General features: G+C 34.4%; 1 protein-coding gene across 5 annotated transcripts in view; it reads right to left on the reverse strand.

The window, feature by feature from the left end:
* Positions 1-54: 54 nt before the first annotated feature.
* Positions 55-15,829, reverse strand: part of LOC127259341 (serine/threonine-protein kinase ATM) — a 36,543-nt gene continuing 20,768 nt past the window's right edge. For 2 of the 5 annotated variants that reach the window (XM_051286616.1, XM_051286614.1), the window contains exons 41-79: positions 15,184-15,255; positions 14,490-14,559; positions 13,651-13,768; positions 13,185-13,305; positions 12,322-12,471; positions 12,019-12,120; positions 11,617-11,664; positions 11,426-11,530; positions 11,200-11,286; positions 10,534-10,848; positions 10,301-10,416; positions 9,654-9,720; positions 9,503-9,577; positions 9,027-9,143; positions 8,541-8,705; positions 8,368-8,466; positions 7,721-7,872; positions 7,013-7,214; positions 6,853-6,900; positions 6,655-6,738; positions 6,271-6,354; positions 5,638-5,718; positions 5,412-5,501; positions 5,241-5,303; positions 4,492-4,632; positions 4,362-4,418; positions 4,133-4,192; positions 3,842-3,936; positions 3,455-3,563; positions 2,726-2,815; positions 1,950-2,029; positions 1,773-1,851; positions 1,617-1,663; positions 1,444-1,543; positions 1,185-1,316; positions 958-1,092; positions 820-885; positions 471-617; positions 55-363 (exon numbers count right to left, since the gene is read on the reverse strand). In XM_051286616.1, coding sequence (XP_051142573.1) covers positions 286-363; positions 471-617; positions 820-885; positions 958-1,092; positions 1,185-1,316; positions 1,444-1,543; positions 1,617-1,663; positions 1,773-1,851; positions 1,950-2,029; positions 2,726-2,815; positions 3,455-3,563; positions 3,842-3,936; positions 4,133-4,192; positions 4,362-4,418; positions 4,492-4,632; positions 5,241-5,303; positions 5,412-5,501; positions 5,638-5,718; positions 6,271-6,354; positions 6,655-6,738; positions 6,853-6,900; positions 7,013-7,214; positions 7,721-7,872; positions 8,368-8,466; positions 8,541-8,705; positions 9,027-9,143; positions 9,503-9,577; positions 9,654-9,720; positions 10,301-10,416; positions 10,534-10,848; positions 11,200-11,286; positions 11,426-11,530; positions 11,617-11,664; positions 12,019-12,120; positions 12,322-12,471; positions 13,185-13,305; positions 13,651-13,768; positions 14,490-14,559; positions 15,184-15,255 — 4,047 coding nt within the window. In that variant the 3' untranslated portion in view covers positions 55-285. The remainder of the gene's footprint in view (positions 364-470; positions 618-819; positions 886-957; positions 1,093-1,184; positions 1,317-1,443; positions 1,544-1,616; positions 1,664-1,772; positions 1,852-1,949; positions 2,030-2,725; positions 2,816-3,454; positions 3,564-3,841; positions 3,937-4,132; positions 4,193-4,361; positions 4,419-4,491; positions 4,633-5,240; positions 5,304-5,411; positions 5,502-5,637; positions 5,719-6,270; positions 6,355-6,654; positions 6,739-6,852; positions 6,901-7,012; positions 7,215-7,720; positions 7,873-8,367; positions 8,467-8,540; positions 8,706-9,026; positions 9,144-9,502; positions 9,578-9,653; positions 9,721-10,300; positions 10,417-10,533; positions 10,849-11,199; positions 11,287-11,425; positions 11,531-11,616; positions 11,665-12,018; positions 12,121-12,321; positions 12,472-13,184; positions 13,306-13,650; positions 13,769-14,489; positions 14,560-15,183; positions 15,256-15,829) is intronic. The other 3 variants (XM_051286617.1, XM_051286618.1, XM_051286615.1) reach the window with 2 other exon arrangements.

The raw sequence follows: 15,829 nt of genomic DNA on the forward strand, positions 1-15,829 counted from the left end.
TGGTTGTTCTTTAAATTATTGCTGTGTGTCTCTCTTACCCTACCAAGTCTTTCTTTTTTTTAAAAAAATTTTTATGGAATAAGTAATAAATAACTTTAAATCGATTGAATAGGAGAACAACAATATTCAAGTATAACAGAATGTATATATATATATATATATACACACGCGCGTGTGTGAATATGAATATATACATAAACACAACATCACATGAAAAAAGACAAAATCACTCACAATATGGAGCAGACTTTCAAGCGGGTGGACTCCACTGAAGTGTTATCTCACTCACAACCATGCTCCCCAACCAGGGAACAGTTGGCACAACCGATCGGGATCAATGGCATCTTGTATCAGTTGCTGAACCTGCAAATAACCCAACCCAACCCCACCCCTCCTATATTGATCAGAACTATGCACAGGCATTCATCGAACCAACACGGAAATTGGTTGTTATTATAATTATTATATACCTGGCCATGGACACTTCTCATTTCGCCATCTTCATACCCATCTAGCTTTTGCTTGATGCGCAGCAATGCTCTTGTTGCATCTTTATTACCTTCATACCCATCTTCTTCCGAGTCTTCTAAACTGGCATACAAGTCGTCGTCAATATCCTGGCACCCCAAAAACAAGCCTCTGTGTGAGCAAATAGTAAGACCAAAACAGTTCAAAATAACTGACACGGGACACCACAATGTTCTTGTAGTTGGTATACATGGTCAAACATAAATCAATCACCTTTGGAAATCAATATTAAACCACATTGATAAGTGCAATTAATTACAGTCGTAGGTGAAACTAGATAGAAATGCCTACCTTTTGACGTTGCATGGCCTTGAGAGGCGATAAAGCCCACTTATATAAAGGATCATGGATAAAAACCTGCACATTATAGAATAGCAAGTTAATCCTCATTCAAGTAGCAGTAGCAGCAATCATGTAAATGATTTTTACCTCAATAATTGTAAGTAATGCTTCTTTATTTGCTCGCATCACAGAAAGAGTTGCCTCACAACATCTTCTGAAAACACCTTCGACACCAGTTACACCCATACCATCTATGATGTCCCGGGTTAGCCTAAATGGTACCTGGGAGTTAATAGGAATATAGTCAAAGATAACCAACAAGACTCGCGAGTAACTTGGTAGCAGAAAATGGCTACATTCCAGCAAAAACCAACCCTTTCAGGTGTTTTCAGCATCAAGCCCTGGTCAAATGCAACTCCTAGATCGATATGAACAACTTCTGCAGTAGCTTGATCTATCAAAATATTCATGGAGTGTCGATCTCCTAATCCAACAATGTAACCCACCTGCATTCGACGAAACAAACTTTTTGTTATACCAGATTCAGAGTTGCCATGAAGTCATCAATTGAGGGAAATGATTTGAGACATGTTTTGAGGACACACAAACAAAGAGAAATATTAAAAGACAAACCATTGAACTAGCTGCCACACTTCTTGTGTATGCAAGTCTCTTGTCAAACCAATCAGCAGGATCTGAGAATCTCTCCAGAAAGAAGTGATGCATCACTGGCCTGCAGTAAATGGCAATAAAATCAAGTTGATTCAAGCATTGGGGACTTTGGTGACTTAAACAAATTTACGAACCTGAACTTCTGGCAGACCTCCTGGAATGCCTTGAGTTTATTGGCCTCCTACAAGTAAAGAAACTGAAGACATCAGCCAGAAAGATTCAAACAGTAAATAATTTTAATGAAAGTAATGAAACGCATTAAATAATTTTAACAGATATGCAATACATACTGCAGCCATCTTTTGCCTGCATTCCATAAATGTCCAGTCTCCAACTCCGTATCGTCCATGAGCACCTCCATTTCTTGAACTGAATCAGTAATTTTTGATACATTCAGCATACATCCTTTGTTGGGACTAGATGTAGATGTTACCTGGTACTTTAAGAAGAAAAACAATTTCGCTAACCTTCCAATAAGGTATTCACCAAGTGGGAAAGTTCCATTTACCCATTCCAGAACACCAGCACAAGGAGTGAATGGAACAACCTGTTCCATCATAGCCCATGAAATCAAAAGTGGCACAGAATAAGTTATATACACTAAAAAATGAAAGGAGAAAAATAAATAATCAAAGAAAAATGATAATTCAATCCTGTATCACTGAACGCCAAGAACAAATGAGTAAACAATAGATAGCAATATCTCTATCTTCCCCTTCCTCTTTAAACTCAATACATAATATGAAAACAGCTTCAGTTATAAATTATGATTTGCATAAGGACTGATATTCAAATAAATAAGAATCCATAACCTTGCTTGCTCTAAGATAAGTCTATTTTTATAAATTCTATTTAACTACCTAGGTCTAATTGATGATTAGGAATTAATCATAAATCCACAGACAGGTATCGTTATGGCATAAGTTGCAATAACAAGACAAGTAACTACAACTTGCAAAAAACAAGTGAGGTATCAACAGCATAGGATCAGCACTTGGATAAGCGCACATGAAACATTACAAAATTATAAAATATTAAGCTCTCCAAGATGCTGGAATTTGACTGAAGAAACCCAACAAATACGACTACATAAAAATATATGAATACATATTAAGAGAAAATAAATTAAGATTTCTTATGTTGTGAATCCCTTGGAACTTTAGGCATACACAACAAGGGGGAAGACAGATGAATAAACAAGAGAGATTATCTAAAACATTTGTGTAATTTATATAAGAGCAACCTTATATGTTCGTATCCTAAGTCTCCTCCGCCATGTATCACGATTGTTCTGCAAGAAAGTGTTAACTAAACCAAAAAACTGTTCCATCACCTGCATGGCATTTACAATAATCATGTAACGGGCATATAAAATCCAAGAAGTTAATTCTTTGTCAACCAAAATGATTAAACACAGTAAAGCATGTAATCAAATACTTGATACTGGATAATCTTTTCAATGGACTTCATTAATGCAGTAACCAGCACCCAAACCAAAGCAGATTTGACAATTTCATTTGATGCACTCTAGAAGGTCTAGGGTTCATAATCATGAGTTCTAATATATTTTTTATTATATGCGTTAAAAGTTAAAACACTCTCTTGAGTGATAAACCATGAGATCAATGAAAATTTGTAGACCCCATTGCAGTAGAGATTCATGCATATTCAGCACTACAGTTTTCTCAACATCTAGAACATAGGAAGTAGGTTCATTCTACATTAAATCAATCTATGTAGCTAAAAATTTGTCCCCCTATCATCAATATTATCTTACTCTTCTTAAAAATGAAAGAAAAGGTTCATTCATAGAGTTGGGAACTCAAGAAAGATGAAGCTTTCTGATAACTTACTTATCTTGGTATAGTTAACTCATAACAATAAACCTATTCATCTGTCATAATTTGTTCCTTGAAGCCAGTGCCCAATTGTATTATAAATAAAAGAAAAGTAAGTGATCTGGGAACCATACAGCATCTTGTCTCAGGTCATCATTGCCAGATTTTGCAAGTTGTCGGTATTTGTTACCATCAGAACCCGTGCACTCCACCACCTTTGGGGCATTTATACCATTCATAATACTTCATATTGAGAAAAAAGAAAACATAAAAAGGTAGATTAGAAGAGGCTAAATATTTAGAAGCTTATGAAGAAAAATGTACAGGTCTTATGATTTTCATCTATCTAAAACAACTCATCCAGTTTTTATTGTTACAAAGAAAGGCACTATTACCTAAGTTTTAACAATTTCATAAATTTCTCTAAACAGTTAATAATGATGCTCTAAACATGTCCTTGTGCTAATTTTCCTCTACTGCTTGTGATACAAGCTCAAGTTTCTGAGAGCATGAATGCTTACGTGACAGAATCTCCCAACCCTTTGAAGTGGGGGAAAAATCCTTCAGGATATTGACAAGTTCGGTCAATGGGAATATTTGATGTTATGACAGGGACCTGAAATCAAAATCATGCATCCAGATTTCTCATTCAAACAATAATCTCAGATTCTGCAAATGATCACATCAAACCAGTAAAAATAATCCCCAAATATGTAGGTATTAACAATAAAATGAATATGTAGTATCTCAACATGTTATAACCTAGAAAAAATTGGAAGGAATATCAATTTAAAAAGAAGAGATAATCTTACAAGCTCAAGTTCTCTAACACTACGGAGTTCTCTTGGTAGTGTTACTCGTTTGTTTGTATCCTGTAGAAAAGGTAATGTTGTTAACAATTGAAGCAATTCAAATATAACTACAAGGTTCAGGGTGTTTAAAGTAGCAAGGATAAATCCAAACAGAATCAGACATCAACCGTAACCTTTATCTACATGGTGTGAAATGTGAATGTATGAGACCAAATGACCATGAAATTACCTCTTTCTTTGTTTCCATTTCTGCAAGCTTTATGTATATCTCCACCAATTGCTTCATCTAAGTAGCGAACGGAATAAATCAGAGAAAGTTAAGACTACAGATACTAAGCATCAACTGAGTGGAATGTTACCTGTTTGATAATTGATCCATGGTGAGCTGATAGCTCTCTTAATAGATCTTCTGCAGCAATCTTCTTATCCATGTCCACCACAAAAGAGTTTCTACTACGTTGTTTGTCCTTGATACGGTCACCATTTGCAAGAGCTAGCAGCTAACAAGTAGCACAGTATACCACAAGTGACATGTGTTAGCATTTCCTCATTGGTATAACTATAGCAGAACTTGAAAAGTCAAATTAAACTCACGCAGGGATCGAATAACTGCTATATCAAATGCTTTCCATGAAACGTGCAAAATAATTAGAATTAGAAATATTAAGATCATATAAAAAGGAAGATGAGAAAAATAATAGTAGTTGCTTTAATTTAATTTTTCTCATCTTCCTTTTATTTGGTTGGTTATTAGTAGTTTCCTTAGAAGGTTAAGTTGATAGAGAAATGTACCATTGAATATTCTTTAGTTTCCATTTTTCTAACACAGTCCTCATATGCTTATGGTGTCACTTCATATAAACAGGTGATGGTGAAATTTAAAACATGAAATATCCTAATCCGATATAACACAACCATTTCATCAACATTTAAACTTATGGGCGAAACAGTTATTCCAAGTTTCCAACAATTGAATAACAATGGGCAAGAGCCATGTTATGTACAAAAGATATAATGGCATCTGGGAGATAGATGTTGCCACATGAGAAAACAAATATGCTATCAGAACTTGGCAAACTTGTTGATCAAGAAATGTACAACCTAGTACCTGGAATATTGTATGATAAGGATGGTCAAGTGCCATCTTCTTGAGAAGAGAAAGCAATGCGTACTGAAATTGCAAACAAATACCCGAACATATTATGTAGAGAAAGAAAAATGATGCTATGTATCAACAAAAAAAATAAATAAATATACACAAAAAGAAGGGAAAATACACCTGAAAGCTTGTAGGTCCATCTGACTCTTTTGTGCTACCCATCCGTGATGCAATTTGATATACCAAAAGTATAAACTTGTAAGATTGCACCTAGAAAAGTGAGCAGAGGGATGTATGGTTTCAACAAAAAGTGAGGTACAGAGAATTTCTTAGCAGCATTTTAAATTGCACAACGCAATACAACTCTATCAACTGGCAACTGTTACTTTGAATTAGACTACTTTACCTCCTGGACAGTGTTAAGCATGCTATCCACAACAATCTGTCTTGTGGAAAGACTGAACCATAGGGAAACAAGTCGAAATACCTAAAGAGAACATAAAAACTTATTAAACAATGCTATTAACAACAAAAACTCCACCCTGATTCTTCTGTGTAAATAGAGAAAATGATCAATCACAAGAAAACTTACAAATAGAATGTATAATAGGAATGGTTAAAAAAAATTACAAAATCAAAGTAGATGTGATACATAATAAGCTTTGAAATCATGATATAAGATACCAAGACATTTGTGACAAATGATATTGTATCAACTGATAAATGAGTTTGATAGGTATAAAGAAGCACAAGTTTACTAGCTTGCCAATTATTAGAATCTGAGGGTATATGGGATGCATAGGCTGCCAACATCAATTGATTACAAACAGATCCATGAAAAGAGTGCAACTTGAAACAAGGAACAATCGGTGGTCAATGTGGGTAGCAGGTAGATATAATAATTGGAGGGAAGTTGAGAATTGTTGGTAGCTAAACCGGCCAAGGGAGTTGACTGGAGGCAATCTATGAGAGTGGCAGGATGATTGGAGGCCAAACTGGAATATAATGTGGCTAGTTGCCAGTTGAGACAGTAACATACCGCTTGAACATCATATTTCTCTCCAAGAATCAAACATTGCTTGTATCCCTTTAGCGCTGTACTCAGAAAATGGTCCCGGTCTTCCTGGATACAAATCCAAAAAATAGTTCAACATATTAGATTACAAATACAACAAGATTCATTCTGATGTGTGGGGTGATGGTGCCCTTATAAAATCTATGACGAAAAATTAACTACTGAGAAGAAGCTTGATGACTTCATGTACACACTATTATTCAAAAGTCAAATTCATAGCCAGTGTATTTCCAACAGCTAAACACTACGATTTCAAGAAGCTACTCATTATATTAGAGATATATACAAAGAATGCAACTCGAATCGATTTCAATAGTCATGCACCTTCTAGTAGCACCATGAACATACCTGTAACTTCTCTTCTTCGACTCTGTCAATAGAAAGTTGTTTTTGCAGCTCTTGTATTTTAAAAGAATAATCAGTTTTATCTCCCTGGAAGTCATATGAGAAACCACATCAACGTGACAATATCTCTTGGGAGCTCATTTACTTAAGTCCTCATCACAAGAAAACAATTGGAAAAAAGGAACAACCAATGACACTCACCTTTGCCATACGCTTATAACGTTTGAACAGTGCTTCTAGCTCCTTTTTCTGCAAGTAAATAATGCATGTCATATTGCAATTACCAAATAAGTTTCAGAAACAACTTTTTCCCCATAACTTCTGATTATTTCTTTACATAAACCTGTCATATAACACATACTTTGTGTTTACGTAGTCGCATTGCTACTTGCCATTCGTTGGAGCTAAGTCTTTCTTCCTGACTACGAAACAGAGCATCTGCATAGTGTGCAAGATGAAAATGCATTTGGTTTCTTTTTTCCACAGAAACCTTGTCTGTGGCCTTGTATCCCTCAGCTAGATTAACAGCATGTTTCAGGTACTTGTCTAATATGGTCCTGGAACTGGAGGAGTATAATATAAATTGATATAACGTATGAAGTTTTTTCAGTTCACGGGATACATAAAGAGACACATATAGGCAGGCATACCCTTACATCCTATCTCCACTAATAGATACATATCCTTACATGCCAAAAACATTCCAAGGTTTGTTTTGTAGTGTGTGCTGTTTAAAGTTGTACTACAATCCATTACAATTCTGAAACTTGTACATAATTTTTATGTAAAGGACAAAAAATGTCTAGCTTGCTACGACATTTCCACGACAGACTACTTATTGAGCGAAAGAAAAATATTAGTTGACATGGATTCATATAAAGAAAAATTTAATGTTTTTGATGATGGATCAATGAATCAAAGGAAAAGCATTCATACTTTTGGTCTGCTTTAATCAAATTTTCTAGTACTACCAACTTTTGATAATTTCATGGAATTTATTACATTACTTTGTACGATGGCAACCATATATTAAGCATTTACACTGTATCACAAAGCAAAGTTTACTAACTTGCTCGATCGAGTTTCTGCTAGCCACTTTCCAACTAAGCGAAATACATCAGGTGCCTCTTCCTGCACCTGATGATTTTGTGATATGTAATCTGCAAGGTTGATTGCCATCTCATGTTGACCCTGGGCACGAAGAAGCTTAGCTTCTTCGAGCTTTTAGAGAAAAAATCAACATCAGTTAGTTGATAATCAAAATCACCAGTGCATTATTGAGAAGAGAGTCAATAAGAGAGATTCACACAAAAAATGTAATTCTATTCATATAACAGTAGCAAGAACTATCGGCGAAGGTGATAGCACAGATCAACAAAATGTGCTAAAGTAATGCATTCATTGGGCATTCCGATACCCAGAATTCAAGCTTTAGTTTGTAAAACAATCACAATAATTAATACACATGCCACTGAAAAAGTTGTTCTGATTATTATGAATACCTACTCATCCAACAAGTTAATCTTAAGGGAGCCAACTCAAGTCAACTTTTAAACTAGGTGTGAGTTTTGCTTACATGCAGCTTTGCTAATGTGATTCACTTAGTCTACAGGACACATGGAGTACCACTATTATCATCAAAATGCAGGAAGCACGGCATAACATTTCTATTTTTTGGGCCACAAGCTATGAAAAACAAAAAGGGATATTGCATACTCTTCCCAGCCAGTACAACTTGGAATATTCTTCTCCCATATCAGAGCACAGGAACTTAAATTCATGGAGTGCTGCAGCAGCCTGTGAAATCCTTGAACCCTGTACACTAACAACCAAATTAGTGGGCACTGTTGGTTTGTTGTAAAATAAAAACAAACAATAGCGAGAGAAACCTTGCGAAGAATTGACGCTGATTCCCATAAATAACGCACTTTACTGTCCATGGAATTCAGAACCTGAAGAAGGACTCTTCTAAATGCTATGAACGGTTCCAACAAATTCATATGTAAATCGGTTTGCTTCAAAATTGAGATCCAGTTTGCATGCAACCACTGCAACTGAAGATTCAAGATCACAGTTAGTGAATCTTACATTGAAAAGTAACACCTTTGGCATAACACTTCAAGACTTAAGACTTCTATCCAGAACTGAAAGGTATAAAACACAGTGCGTAACACATGAATAGTACAGTCATGATTGTTGATAGAGGGCACATGTAGCTAGAGTGAGAAATTTCGAAAAGTTAAATTTATGGATAGATATTCAACTGAATATCTTGCCATATACTCCAATATAGTTGGGGACAAAACCTGATCATTGCCAAAATTAATAAAGTGAGCAGCCAACAAGAAGCCAAACTGTGGAAAAGAGTACAGCACCTTGTCAGAGGATGGGACAACAGGCTCTGCTAACAGATCATGTCTGCAAGACGAATCAAAATTGTCGCAAGATGTACTCCACCGTAAATCCCATGCCATTCCAAGATGATAGAAGATCTGGCAAACAAAACAAACCAAGAATAATGTTCACATGTATGACAACTCCCCAACTACTTGGGTTGTAATCCCCCCATCTTTATTATATATAATAGCTTCTTTCGAAAGAAAAAATAAACAAATAAATAAAATCACAGATACTGGAAACTATGAATGGTGCTAAAATTGAGAAACAACACAAACTATTTAATAACATTACTGTACATAATATAGTGAAAGACATCTTAGGCTATGAACAGCTACAAGAAAACTAGGAAACAGGAAATAGAAATTAGAAATTAGAAATTTCCACCTTCAACACAGATATAAACCTTAAAGCCTATCATAATTATAGGCAAACTATTTGCTTGGATATGTACCTGAAGTTTAACTACCGTTGAGTATATGTACTCAGTACTTTCCTTGCTTGCATGGCAAATGGAAGTCAAAAGAGCCTGAAGAAGATCATACGATCTTAAAATTCCAAAAAGTTCAGCTGACGTCTGATGCAAGTTATTGATGCATACAAACCTGCTTTGAGTCATTCAGTGCTGTGTGAAATTCATATAAGTCTCCTTCTTGAAGGGCTCTCAAACAGCTACATCAGATCAAGTGAAGTGTAAGTGTTAAACTGATGGGAGACATGAAATTCAGGATGACTACTTGCACTACTCTTAGTGTGTTTGACACCAAAACACTGTGATGACATGAATCAAAATGGACTTATACATAATTGTTTGAAACTTTGTTGCTCCAAATTTAATCATTTACTACATATTAAAATAACAACATTTTACATTTATCTTTTTAACAGATAAGGGACAAACCATCAAAACTGGATCCATATGCATCATATTACAGCTCAATTGAATTGAAAGAAAAAGGAACTAGTGAGCAGAACTGTAACAAATGGAAACCTAGGCGACTTGAAGTAATCCAAAATAGAAGAAATATTGTACGCTACACAACTTCTAGGAGCAGTAATTTTAACATGGTCTTGTTTCAAATCCCATTGCCACCTTATTTATACAATAATGTTCCACAAAAAGGTACTATAAAAAGAACATTCCTACAACAGAAATATATCAGAACAATAAAAATAAAACAAATATTTAATGGCACACTTCCTAAATTGTTTAGGTTTCAAACCAAACTCCAATTAAGATCCAACAAGGCACCTGTGCAAATTTTCATTGAAATGATGTCCATTTCCGAATTCATTCACAATTGGTGCATCAACGCTAGAATAAAGCGAACAAAAATCCCAGTTTCCTGCCCGCCAGGCAGCTTCAAACTGTATGAAATATAAAAAAAATAGCACAAAAATCATCTTCATGAAATAAGATATCTAAAGCGCAAAGAAATAAATAAACAAACTACTGACTGCATATCAATTTAAAAATTGTCAAACCTGTAACTCATTAAATTCTAAATCATGTTGAAACTGCCCCCTCTGAGAAGATAGACCTTGACAATACACATCCAAAACATGGGTGCATCCAATTTGCTGCAAAGATCTAATTAGTCCTTTGTAAGGCTTCTTCCGTATCACATCATGATCTGCGTCATGGAAGGATGTATGATTTGCTTGTTGCGAACTCTCAATAGATGAACAGGTGGAACCGCCTACTTGTGTCATGGTGTTAGAGCGCACTTCCAAATCATAGTATTCAAGCGCCTTACTCCAATTACCCTCATGTTCAAAAGTCACAATCTGAGATGTAAGCTGCAACCAACAGAGGACAAAATGGTATTAACATGATAACACTTGGTTTTTTAAGCATGTTTGCAGAGACCCCAGGCAAAAAACTCTGAAGCACATGCATTTTTCCATGACAGTGAAATTATGACTAAAAGACTACCACAAGATTCCAAACTGAAATATCCATTTTGTAATGCTAATCAATATAACCATACTGTAATAATCAAAAGAACAGAATCAGAGACATTACTGTAACCAGTTCTTAACTTATCTTCTCTCCATCGCATGTCATGATTTTGCATTCGTCAAATAAAAAAAAAATCAATAGGGTTATGAAACCATAAACTCATATATGAATGTAAATTTTCAACTAACCTTATGAGATTGAATGATACCATACAGACTGTCAGGTTCATTAATTTGGGTGACTGCCAACATGAGTATTTCAGCATGGGATGGCAGCTGAGTATCAGAAAAGTAAGAATTACATTATCTTCGTCTATCATATATATGGTAATAAAAATTCCAACTGTATATGAAATGCTAAAAAAAAATACAGCAAAATACATCATCATATTAAGAAGCTTCGATGTAAGTATACCGTGTCATGATGAGAAAAATCAGGGCTACCCAAGGTGAGACTATTAAAATGCTCTTCACACCAGTGCTCCACGTAAAGAAAAGCAGTGAAGTACGATCCGCAATCCTGCACACAACAAATACAACAAAATAGGACACAAGAATATACAGAGACAACACTTACTACAGCACAAGGTAATCCATTTTACTCACAATTGCAGACTTCGCAACTACAAGGTAATCCACAGCAAGCCAATAAACCTGGAATATGTAGCAATGCATGGGGAAATAAACTCAACATCATGAGAAAGAGCTTGTTCACTGATTTGATATATTCAGCAATATAACATGGACAATAATGCTTTCAATATCACAATATTGAATTGTACAACATCAAGAAAAACAAAAAATAATAATAATTATAAAATAAAAAATTATAAACATTGTGGTAGTAAAATGGCGTTAAATGTATGGTTTTCACCACTAAACATACGTTAAGTTGAGGTGTGTATAGATATATAAAAGAAACATAATGCTTTTATACAGAGAAAGCACATTTTAGTATAGAACAGAGTTACAAAAATATTGCATCAAATGTCAAAAGCTGGAAAAAACCTTTTCCCACAGTAATGTTGATGGCATTGAACTAGAAGGTGACTCAAGATCCCTTGATTTTGCTGATGCAGAACGTGTTCCAAAGCCATGAGATTTATTATGCTGTGAAACAATAAAATGTAGTTAGGTAGAACTCCAAAGTCCAAACTTCCGTAGACAATGCAGCTGTTTCATATGATGTCATGATGTAGGATGTATTGGGAAGAATATGAAGTTAAAATTTACAGGTGATAATGGTTCACTTTCATCACATTTGACTCTATTGCATATATGGAATACAAGTGGGAGTTGTGGAAATAAAACCTTTGTATTTGAACTTTTCATCTTATGAAGTGCAGCAGAAGATTCCATTCTTTCCATCACATAACAGAGTCGGAGTTCATTTAACGCACTCAAAAATACTTGAACCGATTTGGTCAATGTATTGGACTCGACCAGTACACTCTCTTGTACCTATAAAAAAAGATAGAACCTTTTTATCACAGCATAAAAAATAATAGTTGTTTAACAAAATCAGCAAAGCAGTAAATGGAGTAGAAACTTTTATGGTGAAAGCTGAAGAAGTATCTAGGGTGTGGTAGATGCATAGTTAAGGTAGGTAACAAAAGCCAACCTTCAAGATACAACTATTAAACATGATATTAACAAAACTACTGAGAAAAGGAAAATTTTACATTTGAAGATTGAACCAGTGTATGCAAATCACTTGGATCGTTGGCTATTTTAAAGAGACATTCTGATGGTCACAAGAAAAGGAGTTCTCTGTCAACATAACATGTGCTGGTTACATATGTTGTAATCAAATTAAATATAACATATAAAAACAAGTATACAACTAGAAGCTGTTTTTCAACAGATGTCACGTTAATTACATATATTTGTTAGATGTTCCACTGTTAAAAGGTCAAATACTTGTCAAACTAGAGTAAAAAAATAGTCTACTTGTGGCATATGTGGACACCAAGATTTGTCAATCTGCAAGTTTAATCATTTGAAAACCGGGCATTTAATCATTATTCATTAATACTAAAACCTAATGCTATATAGAAATAGATCCTAGCAGTTTCTATATTATTGGACCTCCATCTGGCAATATTAACTTTGAATACCATGCCACAAATAATTCCAGTTGTAAAACCAGTTCACAAAAAATGCAAGCGCATAACCTTCAATGAGATTACTTTACAGAGACCATCTGAATCCTGTTTTCCAGCTATATTAACAAAGACATTTGAGAACAACAATTCGGCAACTTCAGATTTTTCCAGCACAATATCTTGGCACAGTCTGAACGGAAGATGAAAAATGAAGATTAATAATTTAGCAAATCAATCACTGAACAAGGTCAGAACAAAGAATAAAATAGGGTGTGTTTGTCTGAGGGTTTGGATTTTGAGTTGGGATTTGAATAGTAAAAATTTTGAATTTGAATAGTTGTATGATGTGATATAAATAGGTGTTGATGTGATGTTTTGAATGTAAAATTGATTTTTAGTATAATATAAAAAATGAAAAATAAGTGTTTGATTTGATGTTTTTGGGGGGGGAGGGGGAAATAGGATGAATAGTGAAAATCCAAACAAATCCCTCAAACAAACACACCCCAGATTCCTTTGAAGAATAATGGACAACCTAAGAATAGGATCATCACAAAATCCTATCAAGGCATATACAAGTGGACAAATCCAAGCATCAAATGCTTTGTCAACAGTAGTCCACACAGCTGCGTCCTCAATGGAAATTGCTTTGGCTGGAAACATAAAGAAAGAAGTCAACATGTAGGAAATGACCATACATAACATGGAGTGGGAATCTGTAGTTCACAATATGCAGATCAACCAGCCCTGATTGATGTATTTGATAATTCACTCACTCATTAACACACATATAAAACATAAATGAACAAGTGTCAAACTTCACATTTTGTAGAAATTTAGAATAGTATCGGGCAAAAAATAACATACCAAGCTCAGGAAAACAGTATATGATTTATGAAGTGTTAGGTATATCAAATTTACAAATGAAAGATAACAATATAAATATCAAACATTGCAAATATCCATTATTTTAAACTTTTGGAAAATCAGTCATTCGACACATGGCAAGGTCTAAGGAAATACATCATTATAAATACTGCTTAAAAGTTGCAAAACATGAATTAAACGTTATCTTTTAGTTTCTTATTTGGTGCCATAGTAGCACACATAAAAAAGAGCAAACTCAAAATAATTACACAGTAAAAAGCTCTTATATCCTAGTTAGAAAATAATAAGCCAATAATTTTTCCTTCAATATTTTATTGTTCTTAGCTATGAAATTCAATTTGTAATCCATCAGAACATAATGAAAGAAGTAACACAAATAACAAGATGTATCAAGAATAAATTATGTAGTCGCCATACTTCATTCAATATAAGGTGGAAATATAGTGTCCAGAAAATAAAGGCACAGAACCATAATGTAAAAAATACCACTGTATTTCTTTTGTAGATTTGCAATCAAACTTTGAACCACTTCCAAACTAGCACCCTTTGAGTGAACCTACAAATTATGCATATGCAAATTAAACCACCAAAATCACACATAGGGAAACTTTACATAGTAATTGCCAGTCCAATCTAAAGAGAAGAGATATTCCACAAGTCAGTATGATAAATTATCACAACTATTTAAATTCCTAACATTACCTATGATTCTAATAACGTGGTTGCATTGACCTAAAAACATGTTCCAACAATTGCTTAAGCACCAATGATCATTCCTTTGCAACAAATTGTCATATTAAGCTTTCACTTGTATATCTGAAGATCAAGACTACTAAGCCTTGTCTGTTAGAAAAATCTGATAACTGAGCAAAATAGTACATTAGCTATCTTAACTTTCACCGTAGTAGTTAATGGAAAATGCAGGGAAGCGGAGCAAAATCTCTACAAATCTATGCTCAAAACGGAAGCACTTCACATTCCATAAGCTTATATATATGTTTGGACAGCTAGCATGATATAACCTCAAATTAAATAGAACTCAAAACTTAAAAAGAATAATTGCATTTCATACTAAGTACTAACCATCACAAAAGTTCAGTTTAATACAGTGTACTTTTCCATTTCATAGAGCAGAGAGTTGGACACACAATTGAATTAATGGGGCCAGAAAAGCACTAACCTCAATGAGGGACCTTTCGTAGGAATCCAACTGTAGCAAAGATTGTTGACCCTTCTCAGTTGAAAGAATTCCCTGTTCAGTTGAAGATGAAATACAAGTTGATGTTATTTACAAGAAACCAAATTAACACATAATCCCAATAAAAAATCAACATACTTCACTCATATGTTGTTGGCATAGCCATATTCCACAATAGAAAAGATACAATAATACTTTTGGCATGATCTAAATACTTATCATAGTTATTATTATAACTTATTTATTATTATTATCATTATTAATTATTATTATTATTATTATTTCTTTTTTGAAAAGAAAGCTAGTAGTTTAGTTAAGAGTAAGAGATAAACTGTTACAGCTAAAGGAGCCAAGGGGATAGATAATAGATAGGGGAGCAGAATCACAGGCCAAAAACTGGTCTAGATTTACAGCCAAATTGAGAGAGTTGCATTTTCTCCTGCCCCATGTATTGCAAAGAAGTCTGCAAGCCTGTTTGCACTACGAGAGATGTGACAGACAAGAATGTAGGGGAAATTGAAGATTTTAGGGTGTAGCTTGTTGATATCAGAGTTGATCTTCATGTAGGAATTCAAGTGAGTGTTTATTTAGTTAAATTTACTATTGAAAAAGCTCCAAAAATCCTAAA

The sequence above is a fragment of the Andrographis paniculata genome, unplaced genomic scaffold (assembly GCF_009805555.1).
Source record: "Andrographis paniculata isolate CXL003 unplaced genomic scaffold, ASM980555v1 Contig60END, whole genome shotgun sequence".
Lineage (NCBI taxonomy): Eukaryota > Viridiplantae > Streptophyta > Magnoliopsida > Lamiales > Acanthaceae > Andrographis > Andrographis paniculata.